Source organism: Panthera onca, chromosome B4, assembly GCF_046562875.1.
Source record: "Panthera onca isolate mPanOnc1 chromosome B4, mPanOnc1 haplotype 2, whole genome shotgun sequence".
Classification (NCBI taxonomy): Eukaryota; Metazoa; Chordata; class Mammalia; order Carnivora; family Felidae; genus Panthera; species Panthera onca.
In genome coordinates, this window is record NC_138345.1 from 39,295,494 (window position 1) to 39,320,128 (window position 24,635).

The 24,635-nt window shown below is 40.6% G+C and overlaps 1 protein-coding gene across 5 annotated transcripts in view; it reads left to right on the plus strand.

The window, feature by feature from the left end:
- DYRK4 (dual specificity tyrosine phosphorylation regulated kinase 4) overlaps nt 1–24,635 on the plus strand; it is a 52,198-nt gene that overhangs the window by 22,188 nt on the left and 5,375 nt on the right. For 3 of the 5 annotated variants that reach the window (XM_060658651.3, XM_060658655.3, XM_060658653.3), the window contains 11 exons: nt 1,350–1,430; nt 2,158–2,274; nt 3,030–3,168; nt 4,226–4,386; nt 7,820–7,956; nt 8,294–8,434; nt 10,291–10,429; nt 13,061–13,142; nt 15,633–15,805; nt 19,330–19,390; nt 23,189–23,318. In XM_060658651.3, coding sequence (XP_060514634.2) covers nt 1,350–1,430; nt 2,158–2,274; nt 3,030–3,168; nt 4,226–4,386; nt 7,820–7,956; nt 8,294–8,434; nt 10,291–10,429; nt 13,061–13,142; nt 15,633–15,805; nt 19,330–19,390; nt 23,189–23,318 — 1,361 coding nt within the window. The remainder of the gene's footprint in view (nt 1–1,349; nt 1,431–2,157; nt 2,275–3,029; nt 3,169–4,225; nt 4,387–7,819; nt 7,957–8,293; nt 8,435–10,290; nt 10,430–13,060; nt 13,143–15,632; nt 15,806–19,329; nt 19,391–23,188; nt 23,319–24,635) is intronic. The other 2 variants (XM_060658652.3, XM_060658654.3) reach the window with 2 other exon arrangements.

Sequence of the window (24,635 nt, forward strand, 5' to 3'; positions counted from 1 at the left end):
CATGTCCTTTGTTTGGTATTTAGTTGTGTTTTGTTAATATATTTTTTTCTGTCCAGTCTCCCCAACTTGTTTTCAATGCTAGCTTGAAATTGTTGGTGATTGTTATAAGTTTTAGTCCCACAAACTTATTTGATGAGAAGTTGGGACTCTGAGATTTGTGACTGCAGTATTTTCTCAGATAGCATCATTGCCTTTTCAATAGACAATCAAATCCTGCATTAGTATATGTTAACGAATCAAATTAGTTTGGTGTAAGGCTATGAGACATGCTATGCAGCCCATTCTCCCTCAGAGCATGTCCCTATTCTAGGAGGTCAAGATGTACTATTCTAAATGGTTCCCTTCATTATAGCTCTGTAGAGTGCTTAGCTATGCTGGATGATATTAAAGTACCCAGTTCCTATTTCAATGTGGCCAGTATACCAAATTTTATAGAAGTGGATCTGGCACCAGCTTGTCTCAGCTTTGGGTAAGTGTCATTCAGTTCCCTAAAAGAGGGCTGGAAGGAGGGAACCCATGAGTTCTGCTTCAAAGAGCAGAACCTAGATTCAAACTGTAGCCTGTTTTTGCTAAACTTTAGTCATTTCAGTGCCACCTTCATGGTTTTTGCCATATCTCCATAACACTCACACTTTGTTTTTGTTTTTGTCTTTGCCTTAAAGTTTAATATCATTTTACATAGTAACAACTACAAAATTACAGGTTTAATGTGCTATAGTTTTTACGTGGATACTAAAATAAATGCATAACCATTAGATAACTGTTATCTTGTATTATATACAATTATGTCACACACTTTCCTTGTGTGCTTGCCACCCTTTGGGGGACACAGCTCTGCTGTTTTGGTCTTTTTCCTCCAGACCCCTTTCTAGATGTGAAGTCTCTTCTGATCAATCACTGGTGTTCAGGCTGGTCTTCTGTATTCTAGTGGGTTCCACTAGGGCACCTTCAGAGCCACTCTGAGGGCATAAAGAGTCCCTTGGCAAGATTATGGGCATTTCCTTCTCTGTAGAAAGAACAGCTCAGCTTTTACTTCTTCCCCTGTCCAGGGTGCCTAATTAAGATTTTATTTGAAGAAAGGCTTCTATGGATTTTTAAAAAAAGTATGAAAACCATAGTAAAATTCAATCCAGGATAAGCACTGTGAGAAAGAACACTTGTTTCTATATGCATTCATTTGTACATTCATTCAGTACTTCTTGAGCCTCTCTTAGCTCTTCCTAGCTTTGGGGTCAGGAGAGCTGGCTTCAAGTGTATCTTGATTGTGATAATGAAGCAAAACATATGTCTCAACAGCTTGAGGTAATAGCATGCTAAGCACTATTCCAATACTGTTGTACTTGATCTAGGTTGAGTGTAAGCCTTTGGTTCAAGTCCAGAAGCCACCTCCCAAGATCAAGAACCTCAGAATGACTCGACTCTTGCCTAAGGTAGGAAGTGATACTTAGTGTGTTTTCTCTAGGGAAGGATGAGGATAGGTAGGATAGCTTCCCAGCTACAGGGTAGCTTTTCAGAGGCATTTTTGGTCACCTCAGCATAATATGATGCATATGCTCTATCCACATCACCATTGCCTCATCTCCACACAGTTTTAAATGTTGCTATTCACTAGATAGATAGATAGACTACCTCTCATAATCAATAAATCAGTCAGTCAATGCATGGGGACAGGGGTCCAAGTGAGGTCAAATCAATAATGCAGAGGAGGTGGGAGCTTATGTTGTACCAAGGAAGATGTAAATTATATAGCAGGAAGAACTGCCCCATATTATGGTGGTAAGATATTGAAATGATGATAATAATGGCTAACACTTATGGAATGCTCTACATGAGTTGCCTCATTTACCTCACAAAACCCTTATGAGGTAGATCCCATTTTTGTCCCCATGGTAGTGATGAGATAACTAAAACTTAAAGGAAGAGTTGTGTCACCCATTCAAGGTCTACAGCTGTACGTGATGGAGAAGGGATTCAAACCCACAGCCCATATGCTTTTCCACTCTACTTTTCTCTACAAGAGCTTTGAAAATAGATTTAGGCCTGTATTTGGTTTAGGCTCATTCTTGCTCTGGTGGGAAACCTGGGAGAAATGACTCCCTGAAGACATAGATTTCTTGCCTGAGGCGTCTGTACCTTATCCACTTCCTTCTTATATAGAATACAAACACCAGCATTACTTCACTCCCTTTTGTGGATACCAAGGGGAAGAAGAACATGGTTAACCTCCCACACATCAGCAACAAAATCTTGCTAAAGCCACCCTTGCTGTATCAGGTAAGTACAGGGCAATGGACCTGGCCCTGAGCAGGCAGGTTAAAGATGTGACTTCAGTCTACAACCAAGTTTATGAAGGCCTAGGATGGTGGGGAAAGCACAATGGCACCTGAATATTTGGGCTCTAGTCCTGTTCTCACCCCTTACAATGAGTGCAAACCTTATCGAATAAATCACTGACCTTCTTTAATCAAAATGGGCTCTCTATAGGATTGTCATGAGGATTCTTTGTGGAAAGGAAGAATGAAATGTCTGATGTACAAATGGTAGAAGAATACAGAATAATTGTTTTCCTCCAGTGTCCCCTTTTTTTATGTAAGGGCCAAATGAGATGTGAGAAAGTGCCAAGTTAAAGAGGTATTATAGACACATAAGTTCACGTGTTTGTGCCCTTGGTCAAGTCACTTTATCTAGTTAGGAACTGGCCTTCTCCCGAGCAGCAGTAAAAATAAAAACAAAACAAAACAAAACAAAAAAAAACAACAACAAAAACTATTCCATTTCTTCCTGCAGTAAGATGTCACTGGGGTAGTCAACTACACATGGTAATGTGCATGGGCCTCACAGAGAATCATGAGATTGATTCCTTTGAGAGGAAGATTGAGAAAACCTAATGTCTCATAATTACCATTTTCTCCATGGGAAGGAAGGAGAAGAGTCTGGCTGGATGTGGGTGTCCTTGGTCTGATAAATGGTTGGTGACACCCAGGAGAAGTCTAAGCAGTCCTTTATTTCAAGTCTCTTTGTCTGGACAGGAGAATCAGACTCACAATCAGATGTCAGCTTCTGAGCTCAAGACTTCAGAAATGCCTTTCCATTCAAGCATTAAAACCCAAGATCCCAAGCCAGAGGAGAAACCACCAAGAAAGCACAAGGTGCCTCTGACAGCAGCAGGTATGTCTCTGGAGTGGTAGCAGAGTATAGTGGGGGCTGGTTCTAGATGGCCAAGGTGTCACAAGATGAACTGGGTGGGGAGGGCTTAGCTTCCAGGTGTTGGTCCAGAAAAATCACACATCAGTTTTTGGCCAGGAGCCTGACTTCTCACAAGGTTCAGACATTCATCCTCTATTAGAATTCAAAGGAGGAGAACCAACATCCACTATGCCGACACTATCCAATGCTTAGAGCTCTTTACTTGCAGCTTTGAAATTATTGTCCTTCTTCTTAAACAATCTTGGGAACCATCCATGAGCACATCACTTCAGTTCTGAGCTAGTTCTGCCTTTACAGAGCTGATATCTGCTCCTAGTGCTCTTAGGTCATGGTTCTGTCTTCTGAGCTAAGAATATGCCATTTTCAGCTTTCACATGACTGCCCTTCACACAGGTTTTCTCTCTCATGTCTTTTTTCCTTCCAGCAGTTCCCTCTCCTACCCCACCTGCCCTCAGACCAAACACCAAACACCTGATGGGGTCTGGCAATCAGTGAGGGTTAGAGAAGAGTGAACACACATTCCTTCCTTGTAGTTGGAGGTACTCATTGGCTTAGCTGCAGATTTGAGTGGGAATATCTCCTGGGCCCCTTTAAAGTTGCATTTAAACTACCTGTCGGGTCCTTGAAGTCATAGTTTGCAAACCCTCCCAGGATAAACCATTTGTGTAGCCCCAAACCATATTAACTTGGAAACTGCTGCCATAACTACATACTATTATTGACACTAGGTTTATGTCTGGAATTTTTACCATGCTGCTGCAACTCATAGCTTTTTGAGGTCTAAATTCTCCCTTTCCCTTCCCTTGTGTTTCCCTCCTGATTTGTTGAAATGAATATGACACCTTAGCATTTATCCTTTACATTTTTATCCTGTGAGATTAAAGACACATGATCCTTAGTAAGCCATCTAGTTGAGGAAAAGAGTGACTGACTCATGAGCTGGAAGGGGTGCCATCATCAGCCCTCTGGGAAAATCCCCTTGTTGCCTCAACTGACAATGATAGTGTCTTTCACACAGAGGCCCTAAAGTTTTTTAAGAACCAGCTGTCTTCTTATGAACAAAGTGAGATCCTGGGCTACACGGAGCTGTGGTTCCTGGGGCTGGAAGCAAAGAAGCTCCACGTGACTCCTGAGTTCAGCAAAACGAGTTTTGATGATGAACATGGCTCCTATATGAAGGTGACAGGGGAGTAGATCATGGTATCTCCAGGGGCCTAGGGCTTGGGGACAAGAGGTAATCTGGAAAGGAAAAAGGTGTGGGGTATTTGATAGCATTTGGTGCCAATATACCTTGGACTAGGCATCCTGAAGGATTCTAGTAGGTTCTAAACCAAAGAAATGCCATGTTTAAAAATGGGAAATGGGAACATGCCATGTTTAAAAATGGGAAAACATGTAATTAATATAACAACTACTCTGCTGTCAATACTGATTTCTCCAAGAGTATTTGGGGTAACAGATTTGCATCCTTGGCAAATTCCCACAAGCTCTTCTTGTGCACAAACCTGGACCCATTGGAAAGACCAGAGTCCATGGAATAAGATGCATTCTTCCCAGCATTCTCTTTTTTGGGTCTTCCATACAAGTCCACACATGGACCTGTTTCTATTTTATTTTAATTGCCATTTACTCACAACCAAAAAAAAAAAAATTTCTTGTCACTGTAGCCCCTGGTCCCTAATGCTCAACTTTCTTCAGTTTTCCAAAGATGGATCCTAGCAAAGATGAATCTCTCCTCCTTTTCTGATTGTATCTGAGAATTCCTCAGGACAGTGCCTCTTACCAGCCTGAAGGTGAAATCTGGGCGGTGAAAAGTGTCTCTTTTGCTTTGGAAAGAAATGTCCACTTCTGAAGATGTCCAGATGTGTGTGATACTTAGTCCATTAGGTTTTTGGGCTGCTGGGAATTTCCTTCTCTGGTCATTTTCTCACAACTCATTTACATTTAAAGGAGACAAGATTGGTCTGTGAGGCTTCATAGAAGAGACATACTTCTTAAGAGTATTTAGAGCTGTGTTTCTCAAACTTTACTATGTACACAAATTACCTAGAGATCTTGTTAAAAATGTGGGCTCTTATCCAGCAGGTATGGGATGGGACCTGAGATTTTGCCTTTCTCAAAATCTGCCAGGTGATGTCCATGCTGCTGTTTCTTGGGCCACACTCTGAGAAGGATGGATTTAAAGTTTCTAGCACACATCCTCTATCTAGTGCCCTGGTTCTCAACATTTTTAGGCAAAGGATCCCTTTAGGAGTCTGACAAAAGCTATCAGTCCTCATCCCAGAAGAGGCACCCTGAACATACACAAAGTTTCAAAGAGGGATAGGTTAATAATGGATCCTTGGTCAAGAATCACCAATGTAAACCTTACCTCCAATTCATCCAGATATCCTCAACCCCTTCCCTGCCCACCCTCCTACCCGGGCATAGAATCTCTGGGAAATTCCCCAGCAATGCCAGCACTACCTTTAAGTTAATTCACTGAAACTCAGTTCCTCAGTCTTAAATCTTAGGCAGCTATGTTACTGGTGGAAGCAGGAAGGGGGATAACATATGCTCACTGTACACTCAAAATCTCCATCTTCATTACATTATACACATACAAATAGACAATTCACTGAGCTAAATTCCCAAACAAGCAGCCCACTGCATTCTCATTTCTATTTTGTCAGCAAGTGTTAATTTAATACCTATTTATTGAGAGAGAACCTACCATGCTGGGGCATCTGCTAGACTCTGGAAATATGAAGGGAACAATAAAAATGAGTACAACTTGATCCTTGGCCTCAAGTGATGACAATCATTGTCAAAGTTGACATGTAGACAAATAATTATGATATATCCAAACTGGTGGCCTGTATAAAATATATACCAAATACCTTTACACCAACATGTGCAGAACCTGTCCCTTTCCCTTTCCCTGTACATTCTTATGACAGACCTTTATAGGTGGAGTAGTCCACTTCCACATATTAGTAAAGTTGTACCTGTTCATATTCATGATCTTGATTCCTGCTGTATGAACAAATCACCACCACAGAATCACAAGCACATCCTGAGAACTTGTACACAAACATTTGTCTTTCACCTCTCCCAAATTCATGAATGTAAAACTAGGAATCAGGGATTCTCAGAGCCTTAGAAGTTCTTTTTTATAAATAAATAAATAAATAAATAAATAAATAAATAAATAAATAAATAAATAAATTTTTAAATTTACATCCAAGTTGGTTAGCATATAGTGCAACAATGATTTCAGGAGTAGATTCCTTAATGCCCCTTACCCATTTAGCCATTCCCCCTCCCACAACCCCTCCAACAGCCCTCTGTTTGTTCTCTATATTTAAGAGTCTCTTATGTTTTGTCTACCTCTCTGTTTTTATATTATTTTTGCTTCCCTTCCCTTATGTTCATCTATTTTGTATCTTAAATTCCTCATATGAGTGAAGACATATGATATTTGTCCTTTTCTGACTAATTTCACTTAACATAATACCCTCTAGTTCCATCCATGTAGTTGCAAATGGCAAGATTTCATTCTTTTTTGATTGCCAAGAAATACTCCATTGTGTGTGTGTGTGTGTGTGTGTGTGTGTGTGTGTGTGTGTGTGTGTATACCACATCTTCTTTATCCATTCACCTGTCGATGGACATTTAGGCTTTTTCCATACATGCCTATTGTCAATAGCACTGCTATAAACATTGGGATGCATGTGCCCCTTCAAAACAGCACACCTGTATCCCTTGGATAGATACCTAGTAGTGCAATTGCTGGGTCATTGGGTAGTCCTATTTTTAATTTTTTGAAGAACCTCCATACTGTTTTCCAGAGTGAGCCTTAGAGGTTCTTATCCAGAACCTTCAGTTACAGATGAGGGCACTCAGCTCAGAGTGAGTAAGTGACTTGTCTGAAGACACACAGATAAAGTCTTTTTAATTGAAGGTTTCCTGTTGCTGTGAATAAATATCTGTTCTCTAGTTTGCAGCCCATGAAGGGACATGGGTGATTCTGGGTCTTGAAAAATGCTCCTCCTCTTGGTTGAGAAAGAGTCTAGTTCTGTACTGCTAACTCCAAGTTAGAATTAAATCTGGATGAGTCAAGAGGAGAACCAGATCTGACCAGAAGGAGGCAGAGCAGACACGAAGCCTTCTCTGATTGGTGGAGACACATCAGGGGAAAGAAAGAGAACTTCCTCCACACTGAAGCTGCTGCTCAACTGCATTCAAGAATCAGGAAATGTCTAAATTGGAAGCGACCTTAGAGCCACTTTGTTTAATCCTCTTGCTTTATAGGTTTCCACACATGTGGAAAACTAGAGGTGGTAGCAGAACTGGGACTAGAACCCAAGTTTTCTGAAGACCATCCAATGTTCTTTGCACTGTATGACAGATAGAACCTGTGGGATTTTCCTGGCACCACATGTGGAGCCTGGGATCTAGGCAACAACCTAACCACTGCAGCAGCAATGGGAGGAGGGTGGGAGTTGCACCAATGCCTGGCAGTTCAGAAAGTTCCCTCTAGGAGTCAGCCCTTAGCTGACTCAGGGGCCCCAGTGTGAGGGAAGTCCCAGAGTTTATGGCTCTGTTCCTCACTCTGGCCTGGCTTCTGCAGGTCCTGCATGACCACATTGCCTACCGCTATGAGGTTTTGGAGATGATCGGGAAAGGGTCCTTTGGACAGGTGGCCAAGTGCTTGGATCACAAAAATAATGAGTTGGTGGCCTTGAAAATCATCAGGAACAAGAAGAGGTGTGGCTTGGCAGATGGCATAGACCATGGTGGGCGGGGGTGGGGGGGGGGTTGCCTGCATGACTCTGGCCCCTTCATAATGCCAACCCTTCCTGACTCTGCCTTTTCTTCTGATCTTCCTCATCTTTTTCCTCTTTCTCTCTCTACCTATCTGATTCCACGATGGGGCAAAGAGGGGGCAAGAGTGTGGAGCTTTTAGTGCTTTCTGCCCCTCTGGACAGTCTTGCTGGGGAGATGGGGAGAGGCTCGGGAAAGGGGCTTACTGCTGCAGCATGACATAACACTGTGTCCTCTGTCCCCATTGTCTGCCCTCCCTGCCACTCCATGACCCCTTCAGATTTCACCACCAGGCACTGGTGGAGCTGAAGATCCTGGAGGCTCTCAGAAGGAAGGACAAAGACAACACCTACAATGTGGTGCACATGAAAGACTTTTTCTATTTTCGCAATCATCTCTGCATCACCTTTGAACTCTTGGGGTCAGCTGCTTTTCCTCTTTAATTCATTTTCTTTTGAAAAGTTGCTTAAATTGACAGAAGAAAAACTTTGAGGTCAGAACACTAGATTTTTCTGGGTGTGAATATTTAACAACTAGAGTGGACATAATGGCCACTCAGTTATCTAGAAAGCCAAGGAGCAAAGAGCTGGACCTAAAGCTACCCATCTCACCCTATCCCTCAGTCATGCCTGTCAACTGCCAGCATACCCTGGCTGTGCTGCACAAGCTCTGGGTGACAAACTGGGTGACATAACCAATACAAGTTCCCTGCCCTCAAGACTGAAACTTAGATATGTTGAAAGGGACTGTCCTTGTCCATGTCTCCACTCACTGGCTTTATAATCCTGTGGTGCAGTGGTTGGAAACCAAGGGGACAGGCAGCTAGCTGCTCAGCATAGGGAAAGAACTATGATTTTGAGAAAATAAGGATATGAGCAGATATTTTGGGGCAGGGAACAGAACCTGACTGAAATAGACTGGCATCACCTTGCTGAATATTGGAACTGGAAGGGTGTGCTAATTGGAAGGGCATGCTAGTTTGATTACTTTTCTCTCTGAGAAGACCGTATTTCACAATCTGAACAAAACCAGAAACCCAGAGTGCATTTAGCAAAGGGGGATAATTGGGGTAGGCTCTCAGAGGCCCAGTGTTATGGGATTCACTGAGCTGGTAGCCTGGGGCCCCCAGGACACCATTGCTGTCAGTGAAATTCTGGGAACCAGCTAAATTTGAGTCAGAGGGAAGGATGGCACCCTTCTCACCATCTCTGATGAGTGCGGAATGTGCTCTGCTTTCCAGTAGGCAGAGATGAGTTATCTTCCATGCGTCAAAATGGACAAGCCAGGCTGCCTAGAAAGGCACAGTACACAGTTAGATGCCATTGTTCTTAAAAGAGCCCTGAGAGGTCGGGAGGGGCAGGTGTGCAGAGGGAGAATCCAAAGACCAAAGGGGCTGGGAGTTTCCCAGGGTCACACAGCCAGTCAGGATGAGGCTGGAGCTTCACATCTTATCTGTACCCCTCAAGAATAAACAGCTTCCTAAATACTGCCAGTGTTAGAGAAGGCTTAGGAATGGAAGATTGGAAACTAGGAAGAAGTTGATGCAGAGTTGTTTCTGGATCATGCCCTTTCTTTCCCACCTCTCCCCAAATCACTGAGGTTTGCAGAGTCACAAACTAGCAGCCCGTGGATACGCTTTTCTTGTTAAAATGCTTTGCATTTGTTTCCAACATTTGTAAGTCAGCATATTTCATATAATAGAGCAGACTTCCATACAGTAGTGCAGGCTTCTGCCTGTCTAAAAACTTTAGGGTAATCTAGCAACAGTAAACCCTGTCAGATGGGACCAAGCAGCCAGGCTCACTTTAGATAGGGTCGGGCTTCTCCATTTTGCCTCAGCCCCCATCTGCCCACTCTCTTTTTCCCTTACTTGTCAGGAACCTGATGTCTTTAGATAGCCTTGTCAATTTGGGGCAGGAGTGGCCACTTTGTTGGGTGTTGGGCTTTCTAGATTCCTTCCAACGGCCTAAGAAGCTATGAATATTTCAGAAGTTTGGTCCAACCTTTTAACACCCACATGTGTAACAAAGTGGTTTAATGACCTTGCCACATAAGAAACAAGGGGACATCAGAGAGGCCAGCACAGTTGGGCTTCACATTGGATCCACCATGAATCAAAGGGAAAATTGAGGTTATACGACACAAAAGTCTTGCCTCCTGGTCTAAGACTTGCCTACTACCAGAGGGAAATCAAGTGATATGGGATGGTTTGCGGGTTCAAAGTAAGTATTATACCTTTTGCACTGATACATACACATCACTCTCTCTCTTTTCCAGAATCAACTTGTATGAGCTGATGAAGAATAATAGCTTTCAAGGCTTCAGTCTGTCAATAGTTCGGCGCTTCACCCTCTCTGTTTTGAAGTGTTTGCAAATGCTTTATGTAGAGAAAATCATTCACTGTGATCTCAAGCCTGTGAGTACAAGCTCTGTCCTGTCGAGGGAGCTGTTTCCCACCCTCAGAAACTTCCCTGTTCTATTCTCCAGTGGAAACTGGGAAGCTGTTTGGCCAAGGTTTCAGGGTGGAAGCCAAGCAGTTATGTTTATACGTTATGTAAACCAAGAATGATGCAGTAAAGATTAAGGGACAGGTATCAAGGCAATGCAGAGAGATGTGGCATCACCGAGACAGGAAGGAACAGGAAGGTCTGAGGGCTTTCCTATGAAAGGCTTAAGGGTATACAGAGACGTTTTATGCAGAGAGATGGAGCACTGCTGTACTAAATCCTGACTCTGTCCCTTCTACTCTGAAGTGGTCTTAAGGGTACAGCAAATCTCTGACCAATTCCTCCGTTCCAAAAGGATGTGCCCTTCTCACAGGTCCTGCTGGTATTCTGTACTTAGCTCTACTATTGCACTGGTTGCTATGTAGGAATGGTTTCTTTATCTTCCACTGACTGCAAGCTCCCCCAAGGTCAGGGACCATGTCTTCTCACCATTTTATTCCCAGGCTCTGACATGGTACCTGACAATAATAATGGTAGGCAACAAATTAATGCTTGTTAGAAGAATTAATGATTGCAAACTGGAGGAGTACAGGTAGCTAGGGGAAAGGTATAAGAGTGTGAAAATGTGGGGTCAGGAACTGGTTCCAGAAACAGTATGACCCTCACAAATATTTAAATATCCCTTAACTTTTCCTCATTCCCTTCTCCTCACCCACCCCCAAAACAGTTAAAAATTTTTGAGTTTTTAATTTTAATTCCAGTATAGTTAACATACAGTGGTATATTAGTTTCAAATATACAATGTATTGATTCAACAATTCTATATATTACTCAGTGCTTATCATGATAATTGTGCTCTTTAATCCCCATCCCCTATTTCACCCATCCCCCTCCACCTCCTCTCTGGTAACCTTCAGTATGTTCTCTATAGTTAACAGCCTGTTTCTTGGTTTCTCTCTCTCTCTCTCTCTCTCTCTCTCTCTCTCTCTCTCTCTCTCTCTCCTTTCCCTTTGCTCATTGGTTTTGTTTCGTAAATTCCACATATGAGTGAAATCATATGATATATGTCTTTCTCTAACTGACTTATTTCACTTAGCATTATACTTTCTAGTTCCATCTATGTTGTTGCAAATGGCAAGATTTCATTCCTTTTTATAGCTGAATAATATTGTATTGCTTATATATACACCACATCTTCTTTATCCACTCAGCTTCCATAATTTGACTGTTGTAAATGATGCTGCTATAAACATAGGGGTGCATGTATCCCTTTGAATTAGTGTTTTTGTATTTTGGGGGTAAATACACAGTAGTGCAATTAGTGGATCATAAAGCAGTTCTATCTTTAACTCTTTGGAGAAACTCATCAGGTAAATGTGAGATATTTTTAAAATTAAATATTGACAAGATAGGGTTGTTCTTTCAGGGTTTACTGGTGGAGTCTCACCGGATAGTGATACATTGATTTATTCTCCATATTTAAGCTTTGCAAGATCCATGGTCTTTGGGCTTAGGGTACTGACTCTTACTAAGGAAATTGACATGACATAATAGGTTTACTTGAGAAATAGTAACCTAGAATATATGTGCCCAGTAGAAAAGTACACATGCAACCAGGAGAGTGCTTGATGAGTGTGGATCAAGAATCAGGGAGTTAATTCTTATGTACTCAAAGGTTAGTTTCAATGACCTGTGATGCATCCATCCCTTCTATAGAGCTGTTTCTGTCAATATGGTAGGAAGGCCTGCCCCATTTAGTTAAGGAGACTTTCCATTGGGATGCAGACACACTGGAAATGTCTGCTTCTTAAACACTTGCTGATTGAATTCTTCAAGTTATATAGATATTGTCTAGAACAGATATTATGGACTAAGTTTGTACTTTCTTAATTTGTGGTGCCAGAGGCTTTAGACCAAGCCTGCTATGCCATATCAATAAAGTTAAGGAACTCAGTAAGCAAGCAATTAATCTGATATTCATAATCGTCAATCCATCTGATATTGAGATCCATGAAGCCATGACTGGGACTTTAATCTTCTAGCCTTTAGGTAGTACACCCTCATGTTCTAAGAGTCCATAAGCTCTGCTTGCTTAACCATGACTCTCCTGGGATGTTGGTTTCACATTGCCCCCAAAGTTAACAAAAGAATCACAACTTGAATTAAATTATTGCCCTTTTTTTTTTTGTCCATTACTGATATATCAGTATGTTGGTGGAGCACTTAATGGAAACATTAAATTGTCAGTGATATTTCTAAGACCTTATGCAAGCAAGGGATAGAACCAGGTGCCAAGAAGAGAAAAATAAACCACAGTGTTCAGGAATTACACATTCTATATGCAGAAAGAGACAAAATCTATGCAAAAGAAATACTTAAAAGCAGCAAATACTGAGTCCAAACAAGAGGTGCAGACCACAAATTGAATAGGAAGTCAGAGGAATGGGGAGAACATGGTGTTTGGAGAAGGCATGGGAGGAGGCCCACTTGGAGGTGGTCACATTTTGAACTGGGTCCCAGAAGATGGCAGGCATTCAGGTAAACAGAGTGTGTAGAGCAACGTTTTTAAAACCTAACTACGTCTTTCTTCTTCTCTCTAGGAGAATATAGTGTTATACCAAAAGGGCCAAGTCTCTGTTAAGGTCATTGACTTTGGATCAAGTTGTTATGAACACCAGAAAGGTAAGCCCATTCTGGCCCCTTTGTCTGAATTTTTCTAATGTGAGTTCTTTCCCTTACTGAAACAGTACTTCCCACGCGAGGTCACCTGGGTTCTAGTCTGGGCTCAGTCACAACAATTGCAAGAATGATTTTGGACAAGGTGCTTCACTTCTCTAAGTTTCCTGATCTACAAAATGAGAAGATCGGACTCAAATACCATAAGGGTCCTTTGCAGCACTCAGATTCTGTGAATCTGGAATTATCCTAGTGCCTTGGGTCCCCAAACTAACCAGATGTATATCTGAATCACTTGAGGCCTCTAAAAAATTACAGCTCCAAGGGCCTCACCCCAGATGCACCGAACCTAAATTTCTGGGGGAACACCCAGGGGTCTGCATTTTAGAGTACATAGCCATTCTGAGGTTTGGGATTCACTGCCCTAGGCTCTGTAGACTATATTTTTTCCAGGTTAGAATCCAGAAAGCATCCCTGGAGCACATTTGCATAAACTTCACTGAACTTGATTTAAGTGTCTCTTCTTTTGACTTTTATCAAATTTGATGGCAAGAACATGTACCATTTAACAAACACTTAGAGTATCTTCTATGTGTCTGTTACTGTTCTGGGCACAGGAACAACAAAATAAACCCAACATGTTCTGTGCTCTGCTTGCTTACAGTTCAGCGGAAGAAACAAAGATACAGGTAATATGACAGGTGCAGTGATTGCAAATATGTACAGACTGGGTTAAGGGCCCACCAAAGGGGGACTTTGGGACCAGCTTTCATGGTGGCAGGAGATATCAGAGGACCCTCTTCATCAGAGGCTGAAAAAAACCCCTGAAAGATGGCTGTTTCCAAATATTTTGCAGCACTACTTTTGAAGACACATGTTCTTTACAATTTATGTATGGAACCCCAAAGAAATTCCAGCTAGAAAACAATATGCCTCCCACAAAGCACTCATTTGCTTACTCTTCTCAGCTACAAAAGCATGCAACCTCTTGTCTTGGCTGCCAGGATGCTCCAAATGGAATTTATAATGATCCTATCCTTTATTTCAGATAGTCATTTCCCCTTTACATATTTTCTGACTTCCTTTTATCTTTATTTTAGCCAATATAGACTCAAACATCCCGAGCTCAAATCCCAGCTCTAATTATTTCTTGAATCTTTGTATGCCTCAGTTTTCTCATTTTTAGATGGGGACAATAATAGTACCTGCTTCATAGGGTTGTTGTAAGGACTGAAACGGTTCTCTGTACAAAGCACTTGGAATAGTGCCTGGCACATGTTAAGGATTATATAACTGTTCATTAAATCAATTTTTAAAGAACTATGCTGTGCGTATATGTACTTTGATTGCAAAGTACATCAAATCCATTTTGGAAGCAGGCAGAGTATAAAAGTCATTTTTATTATGTATTTATTTTGTTTATTTATTTTTTAATGGCTATTTACTTATTTTTGAGAGAGAGAGAGAGAGAGAGAGAGAGAGAGAGAGAGAGCACAAATGGAGGGGCACAGAGAAAGGGAGACAGAGAATCCCAAGCAGGCTCTGCACTGTCAGCACAGAGCCTGATGTGGGGCTCAAACCCACGAACTATGAGATCATGACCTGAGCTGAAACCAAGAGTTGGATGCTTAACCAACTGAGCCACCCAGGCACCCCTATCTTTATTGTATTTTAAATCACAAAATTATTACCTGTTTTCTCTAACCAATGCAAACAACAGAGAAGTGACCGCAGAATCCCTGTCCCACCCCTATAACAGCATGTGGAAACACTATAACGTCCCATTTCTCCTACCACTGTAAAATCTAGGCTCCCCACAGTACTGTCTTCTTCTGCTGGCTTCATTTGTTCAGATTTTGTTGGGGTCTTCCTTCTATACTTTATGCAATGCACATAATATATTCAATACATATTAGAAGAGTCTGCATTTTGTATTTCTTTTTCCATTTTAATATGCCTCTTCCCTTGGCAAATCACAATACTTTCAGAAAGTTTCTACCCCAGGGCCACCTGGGTGGCTCAGTCGATTGGGTGTCCAACTTCAGCTCAGGTCATGATCTTACAGTTCATGGGTTTGAGCCCCACGTCAGGCTCTGTGCTGGCAACTCAGAGCCTGGAGCCTGCTTCGGATTCTGTGTCTCCCTCTCTCTCTCTCTCCCCTCCTCCGCTCATGCTCTGTCTGTCTCCATCTCAAAAATAAATAAACATTTTTTAAAAATAAAAAAAAGAAAATTTATACCCCAAATTCACATGATAGTTGAAAATTTAGCTTTATATTAATTTTAAGTTTATTTATTTATTTTGAGAGATGAGATTAAATATGCAGTGTGACTCAGATGTGCTGGTTGGCTGTACTTCCATCTCCCTGCCAAGCTGAGAGAGTGAAAAGTGGTAGGGAGTGTTAGTTATCCTGGGCCCTCACATGAGAAGGTGCCCTGGAGGAGCGTGTTTTGGAGAGGAGGATTTTACATGATGGCTCTCTTTCTTTCCTCACAGTATATACCTATATCCAAAGCCGGTTCTACAGATCCCCAGAAGTGATTCTAGGCCATCCCTACAACATGGCCATTGATATGTGGAGCCTGGGCTGCATCATGGCTGAGTTGTACACGGGCTACCCTCTGTTTCCTGGGGAGAATGAAGTAGAGCAGCTAGCCTGCATCATGGAGGTGAGGAGGAGGACTGAGGTCCCACAGGGTGGTCAGCTTACACTCTGAAACATGGGGCTGCATCAGACTCGCTGTAGGGCAGTGGCCTGAATACTTACTATTGCTGTTGGATGTTCCCTAAAATATTTTTGGAATTACGTGCCCCTCTGTACATTTTTGAGTTGACACCTAGCATTTTTATCATAAATTTAAATAGTTGCAGAGGATGAAATTTCCAGCATATTGTGAATAGCGACATTTTATTTATTTATTTATTTACCATTAACAATTTTTTTTAAATTCCAGTATAATTACCATACAGCGCTATATTAGTTTCAGGTATACAATGTAGTGATTCAACATATTACTCAGTGTTCACCATGATAAGTGTATTCTTAATCCCCTTCACTTATTTCATCCATTCCCCTTCCCACCTCCCCTCTGGTAGCCATCAATTTATCCTCTATAGTTAAGAGTCTGTTTTTGTTTTTTGTTTTTGTTTTGTCTCTACTTTCTTTGTTAATTTGTTTTGATTTTTAAATTCCAAAAATAAGTGAAATCATATGGTATTTGTCTTTCTCTGATTTATTTCACTTAGCATTATACTCTCTAGTTCCATCTATGTTGTTGCAAATGTCAAGATTTCATTCTTTTTATGGCTGAATAATATTCCGTTACACACACACACACACACACACACACACACACACACACACACATATATATGTATATATCTCACATCTTTATCCATTCATCTATTGATGGACACTTGGGCTGCTTCCATAATTTGGCTGTTGTAAATAATGCTGCAATAATCATCAAAGGGGTGCATGTATCCCTTTGAATTAGTATCTTTGTATTCTTTGGGTAAGTACCCAGTAGTGGAAATACTGGATCTGTGGTAATACTAATTGTTAATGTTTTGGGGAATCTTCAAACTGTTTTCCACAGTGGCTCCACCAGCTTACATTCCCACCAATAGGGCATGGTGGTTCCTTTTTCTCAACATCCTTGTCCACACCTATTGTTCCTTGAGTTTTTGATTTTAGCCATTCTAACAGGTATGGGTGATATCTCATTGTGGTTTTGATTTGCATTTCCTTGATGATAAGTGATGTTGAGCATCTTTTCATGTGTCTGTTGGCCACCTATAGGTCTTTGTTGAAATGTTTGTTCATGTCTTCTGCCCATTTTTAATTGGATTATTTGGTTTTTGGGTGTTGAGTTGTAAAAATTTTTTATATATTTTTGGATACTAACTCTTTATCAGATATGTCATTTGCAAATATCTTTTCCCATTCAGTACATTATCTTTTAGTTGTTGTAGTTCCAATATTTTATTTTTGCTTTTGTTTTCCTTGCCTCAGGAGACATATCTAGAAAAATGTTGCTATAGCTGATGTCAGAGAAATTATTGCCTGTGCTCTCTTCTAGGATTTTTATGGTTATAGGTCTCCCATTTAGGTCTTTTATCCATTTTGAGTTTATTTTTGTGTATGGTGTAAGAAAGTGGTCCAGTCTCATTCTTTTGTATGTTGCTGTCCAGTTTTCCCGATTCCATTTGTTGAAATGACTTTTTCTCATTACATATTCTTTCCTACTTTCTCAAAGACTGATTGATCATATAGTTATGGATTTACCTCTGGGCTTTCTATTTGGTTCTATTGATCCATGTGTCTATGTTTGTGCCTGTACCATACTGTTTTGATTACTACAGTTTTGTAGTATATCTTGAAATCTGGGATTGTGATACCTCCAGGTTCATTCTGCTTTTTCAAGATTACTTTGGCTCTTCAGGGTCTTCTGTGAGTTCCATACAAATTTTAGGATTATTTGTTCTAATTCTGTGAAAAATGCTGTTGATGTTTTGATAGGAATTACATTCTGTACATTGCTTTGGGTAGTATGGACATTTTAACAATATTTAGTCTCCCAATCCATGAACATGGAATATCTTTTTTGTGTCATCTTCAATTTCTTTCATCAATGTTTTATAGTTTTTAGAGTACAGGCCTTTCACCTCCTTGGTTAAGTTTATTCCTAGGTATTTTATTATTTTTGGTGCAATTGTAATTGCAACTGTTTTATTAATTTCTCTTTCAGCTAGAATAGTGACATTTTAAAATTAAACTGTTATACCAGCCTTTCAAATATGCTCGGAAGAATCTAAAAACCAAAGATGACACCTATCCAAATCTATATATTGTTCAGTCATTAGTCATTCATTATCCTAACTTTCTGGGAAGAATATCTTCCAATAAGAAGGCTTTACTAAGGCTCATTGTATATTATTTATCGTATATTTTTCTTAAAGTCTTCTTGTTATGGAAGATAAAACAGGAGAAAATAACCCTAAAAAATGGAAATTTCACATTTTACTATTATATCAGTAAACAAAGATATTTTGACTGTGAACAAAGATCTATCTAATTTCCCTGTTTGTTTTTTCTGTCTCTGTTCTCTCTCTCTTGCTCTCTCTCTTTCTCTCTCCATGTATATATTTATGTTACTCTATTTAATTATCTGTCTGTCCACCCATCAACCCAAAAATTCTATTTTCTAGATTGCCTCAAAGTTATAGGTACTCAGAGGGATACACACACACCCTTGAGAATTAGTAAACATAGTTTCATTTCATGATTGAAAATAATAAGTATTAAAATAATTTGGGTAATTGGGGCACCTGGATGGCTCAGTCAGTTAAGTGTTCGACTCTTGATTTCGGCTCAAGTCATGATCTCATAGTTTGTGAGTTCGAGCCCTACATTGGTGTCTGTGCTGACAGTGTGGAGCCTGCTTGGGACTCTCTCTCTCTCCCTCTGTCTCTGCCCCTCCCCTGGTCGTTCTCTCTCTCTCTTTCAAAATAAATAAACATTAAAAAATAATTTAGGTAATAATAACTATAAATGATATCTATGGTAGAATGAACGCTGGCCTGGGAATCAGTAAACCTGGAGTCTAGTCCTGGATCTTTCTCTTGGGCAAGTTACTTCCCCCTTCTGGACCTCTGTAAAATGAGACAATCAGAGTACTTGGCTTCTAAGGTTGATGATGGATGATTTAATGAAGATCCCTGAACCAATCTCCCTATAGGCTTCAGTGGGTAAAGGTGAACAAGTACATTTACACTTTTCTTTTCAAGAAGATATTTTGTCAAATAGTAGACTGATGCCCATCTGGTGATTTCCACCTCCTTTTCTCCTCCTCCCTTCCCAGGGAGGTCATTTCTTAATTCAAGGGTGGCTAGCATGTACACTGGTTTATTTATTCTGACAATGAGATCTGGCTGCCATCTAGAGTGGCCTACCTCTAGTTGGTGCTAATGCTTATTTAGAATAACATGGCTAATATTGATCCTCAGGATACTGAAACAGCCCTAAATTAGGAGTCAGAAGACCCATGCTCTGGGCCTTTTTGCCACTGACTTGAGGTTATCACTTAATATCCTCGGGTCCTTGTCTGTAGAAGCAAAGTTTGGCCAAAGTCCCACCAGCTCTAATGTGTGAGTCCACAAGAGTGAACCCACTGCATTGTATTTGTTGAAGGTGCTGGGCCTGCCGCCAACCCACTTCATTCAGACAGCCTCCAGGAGACAGACATTTTTTGGTAAGTCCCCAGGTCTAAATCTCTTTCTCCCATTGTGATGATGAGCTTTTACAGACCTTGAAGATATCTTCCATACTCTAAACCCCATTTAGTTCTCTTCCCATGGCTCCATCCCAAAGGGCAAGCTGTGATTGGGAGTTTCTGTTAGAAAAGTAAAAAGATGCTGAGAAGTGGTACCAGAAAGCATGATGGAGATAGGATGGGGCAGTCACATTGCAAAGGAGATCTTGGCATAAAAATAGCCAGGTTCCTGTTCAGAAAATCTATCAGCAGATCTTGAAAACTTGAAATATTATAATTATGTCATCTCCTGTAAATTCTCCTTATGTCTGCAAGCAGTTTCCCCTTTCACACTATGTACTGTTCAGGGAAATCAAAGAGCAGAAGCTTCTTTTCCAGAAGAGTGGGAAATTTCTTTGTTATATAAATAATGGAGCATTTCTTTCATGCTGAAATTCTCTTAAATCCCCATATCTTTACTATGGCAGGATCATTGAGACTTGGCTATGAAATGGGTAAATAAAGGTTGTCAGAACAGTTTGGCTGTGGGTATGTTGTGGCTTGCCAGTTATGTGGAGGACATCTGCCTAATTGTTGGAATTAAGCCTCATCAATGGCCCCATGCTGTTTCCAGGCTCTGGATTTTCTGACCTTCTGCCTTTCTATTTGATTGGTGCTGTACAATGTGGACAGGTAGATCAATGATCTACCTCAGGTCCAACTGAGGCAGGGTTTCCAGGGCACTATGCACCACAAAGATGAACAAAGATGAACTCAATCCCATATCTAAAATCCTTTTACAGAATCACAAGAACCTAAGGGATTCTTATGAAAAAAAAATAAAAAGAAAACCATAGTGAAATGGAAGTTCAGCCACATGGAGCGAAGCCAGATGTGAGGGAAAAGGGACTCCACAATTAGGGGCTCTGCGCCATCTGGAATGACATTTCTGACCAGCCATTCTTGTCAGGTCAATTTACAGGCTTATATTGGCTGTGGAATCTCCATCACTCTTAGCCATCTCACATCTTATTTCCACCCAAGAGGGCCCTCAAAAATTTGGGGGGGAATCCTCTACTTTCTTTAACTTGCCCCATCAACAAAAGAGTTAAAGATACCCTAATGGGGGATCCTTCTGGACTAAAATGTTTTAGTCATGTTAGTGATGAGTCAGTATACACTGGTTCAATCATGTGGGGGGTTAAAATGTAGTCTCCATCTGCACAATTTGGTAAAAAACCACTGCCACAGCTACAGGCTCCCTGGCCCCTTTTCCAGGACTCATTGGACTCTATGATCCAGAAACTAAAATTTTAAGGCCTGGCAAGCAGACCTCATGATCTTGTTTCAGTGCCAAAGATGTCATCCTTTCTGATTGGTCAGTCCCATGCCATTCCAATGGTTAAATCTTTGAGATTTCACCTTGTAGTCAGAGCTTTGAAGACCTTCCCTTTGGGCATGATCAGTGTCCTGGTTGCTTTAGAACAGTGCCCATGCACTAACACTTCTTCTAGAGCAGTCTGATGGCTAGGTAGGAAGATCTGGCTGGCTTGTTTGTATAACTTATACATAGAGCAATGGAATTGGTCTTTTAACCCCAAATATATTTTTCCTATCCACCATCTTTAATTCAGCCTTTTGGATTTCAAAGGATTTAGGGGAAGAAAAGTAGGGATATTGGTGTTCTCTGTGGCTAGATAAGACATTGTGGGAAGGCTCACATCTTAAGCCCATAACACTGAAGTCAAAATTATAGTGGGGGGCACTAAAAGGAAAGTAATATAAGGCATGGTAAGAGGGTCTGGTTCATAGAGTACTGATTTTTACCATCAGCATTGAGGCTTTAAAATAATGATGTGTTTTTGGTGGCAACATCCACATATCTTCACTTCCTGCATAAGAAAGGGCTTTATTGGGAGCTGCATCCTCTTCAGTGTTTCCCAAACTTTATCTGATTATAAGAATCAGAGCTGGGGAGGAGAGCCTGGGTGGCTCAGTCCATTGAGCATCTGACTCTTGATTTCTGCTCAGATCATGATCTCATGGTTCATGAGATTGAGCCCCACATGGGGCACTGTGCTGACAGCATGGGGTCTGCTTGGGATTCTCTCTTCCCTCTCTCTGTGTGTCCCCTTACACCCTAAAAATAAACTTAAAAAAGAAAAGAATCAGTTAGGAACTTGGCAAAATGCTAATTCCCATTATCTTCCTATATAACCTATGATATAGCAGATTTGAGGTGGAACTCAAGAGTCAGTTTCTAACAGCTCTTTGTGATTCTTATGATAAGGTAAGTTGGAGAAACAATATGTTCACCTCAATTCTTGGCTCTCCCTTGCCCATATTTGGGCTGCCAAAAGCTCCTCAAACCCCAGCAACCTGTAGTTTATATGTTTGATTAGCAGAAAGTGATGTTGCCTCAAGGGTAGTAAGCTACTTAGATGCTCTAGGCTGCAAAAAGGAGATGGAGATAATAAATATTGGGGAGTGTCAGAGCAATGAGAAAAACTTGAACAAGAAAAACAATTACATACTGACAACTTCATGAGCTGTTATTTTTATAAGCCTGTGAGCCTGATTCTTTGGTCATTTGTAAAAAGAGAAATATAAGATCAAATGGGAGTACTAGTGCCGCAGTAAAAAGGGAAATGGGGTTTGAACAAAGGAAATGGGGTTTATATGAGTTCACAAGACCTATATACCCTGTGCAATGTCCCCAATTTATTTTTATGTCTGTAGATACACATGCCCACGTATGTGTATATACACATTTGTGGTTTCTTCTAGGAATTCAGTATGAGCATATGTTCTTTTTGAGGACCCACAAATTGTATTGATTACAAAAGTAATAGAAGGGCTTCACTATACACCTTCCAGAATGCCCATCATGTGAACCCCACTGAGTTTTTGTGAGAATTCAGTTTAGTATGCAAAGTGTATGTATCTGTTCATGTCCATCCTTACGCAGATTTACAAGGTATGAGCAAAAGTGGTCTTTTCTGAACATGCACACCAGAGTAAAGATATCCAGATGAGTGACCTCACCTTCAAAGCACTGCACAGAGCATTTTAGAGAAACCTCTGGAGATGTTTTCAGGGCTTCTTTTCAGGCATGACAAATACCTTTGGTAAGGGTTTTAATCAGTGAAAAATGACTGAAGAAAAGTGACTTCCAGATTGTGTCTTAAGCAACAAACCAAGTTTGATGATTCCAATTTATGGACAAAATTTTGATGTGACTATAGAAAGTAATGAGATTTATTTGCTTGTGTGGCTTGTAAATGAGTTCTGAAAGCAGATGATTCTCCTACAATAACTTTCTTGTTATACTTTAGGCATATCCCAAATTCTCATTTTATTGGGCTAGTGAGAAAGGAGAGAGGGCATAGAAAATCCAAGAATAGACAACATCTTTTTCTGTTCAGAGCTGATGTTTTTGTCACTTTAGATTTATTATTATTATATTATCATTATCATTATTATTTTACCTTGGTTAATGTTAAACCATTTAAGTCATTTGATTTGGGGAGGAGGGGGCAGGAAGGAGGCTCAGAACATACTGGATAGTAGGGAGTATTGTTTGTAAAGGTTAATTGCATTCACTGGATAATCTACATGTGGTTCTTTCCACCTGACTGAGACTGAGGGCATGTTCGTGTGTATGGGAGGGGTATGGTATAGGACTGAGATAGAGCTGCAAAGACCATTCCAAGAAGCAGCATGGTTGAGTAAAAAGCTGTGATGTGACCAATGGATATTAACACCTGGAACTAAACACAGAATGTTGTATCTCCAAAGATTCCAAAGGTTTTCCTAAAAATATGACCAACAACAGGGGGAGAAAAAGATACCCAGATTCCAAGGATCTCACGATGGTGCTGAAAACCTACGATGCCAGCTTCCTGGACTTTCTCAGAAGATGTTTGGTGTGAGTTTGTCATGGTGTCTTTGCCTCTAGGTGTCCTCTTAAACACTGTACTTTCCCACTCATTTGCTGGTGAAAGTCTGGGACTGGGACACAGTTATAAAAATAATAATAAATACTGACCATAGAGCTTGAAGTCTATATAATGCTTTCCCTCATCAGACTGCTCTCTTCCCTTCCTGTGTGATTAGCAAGTAGATGATTTGCTTAATTTTGAGATGTGGAGTCTGAGCTCAAACAGTGACTTGTCCTGGATTACAGTGTGTGGGTAGAACTTGCCTTCTTGGCCTCAAACTGCCAGACAGCAAGGTGAAGGCAGGTTCTGAATAGCTTTTGCTTCATGAACTGAAGTCAACCTCCTCTATGTTGTAACTGTTTACATACATACCCAGTGTATGTCTCTGGTTCCCTCCCTATTTCCCTAGGAAATAAAGCCTAAATCCTCTTTGTATTAAGGAATTAGGCAAGGGGTTATCTATAAACCATTTATTTTGTACAGCTTTTACAAACCTATATGCTTATTTTGACTCTGAGAAATTAGGTTCTGTACTTCAGTCAAGTCACAGTGAAAAAAAGACCAGTAAAAAAAGCACTCAGAGCAGTGCCTAATTTAGAAGGTGTTTAGAACATGTTAGCTCTTGTCATTATTTTAAAAGAGGTTTTGCAAGTGTGTTTCCACTGAATGGCAAATAGATTAGCTGCATGATATTTGATAAGTCATTGTCTCTCTGTGGGCTTCAGTTTCCTTTTCTGTATAATACGGGTATTCCTAAGGTGCCTTCTAGTTATATCAGTCCTATAAGTGTTTAGCATTTTTAGAGATCATAGGTCTATGGCCTCTCATTCTTCCAGTGGGATGGAGTAGTTTTAGCAAAATACTCTTCTGGCATTTGTGCACTAGCTCAGCGGATAAGCCGTCAAGTACTTCTGAAGGTTGAGGGTCATGCTACTCATCTGTAGAATGGAGATAGAGAAGGATCCTGTACTCCATCATTATCTCCATGTCACCACCCACCGCCAGCTTCTTGCTGAGGCTATAAAATGAATGTGCTTTAACAAATGACAAAAACTCACTACTGAAACTGAGGTGAATTATCCATAAACCCCAGCCATCCAGAACACAGCTCAGAACCAAGAAAGAAATTATTTTCTTTTTTAGAGCAAAGGGCTGGCTGTTCACAACTTGCAAGGAGCAGTCACGCTAATGGGCCCATTATCTGATCATTCCTTTTTCTTTCCCTTCTTCTTCTTCTTCTTCTTCTTCTTCTTTTTACTAATTAGCAAATTTTTGGAATGAGAGACTAGAAGTTTTGAGTCAAA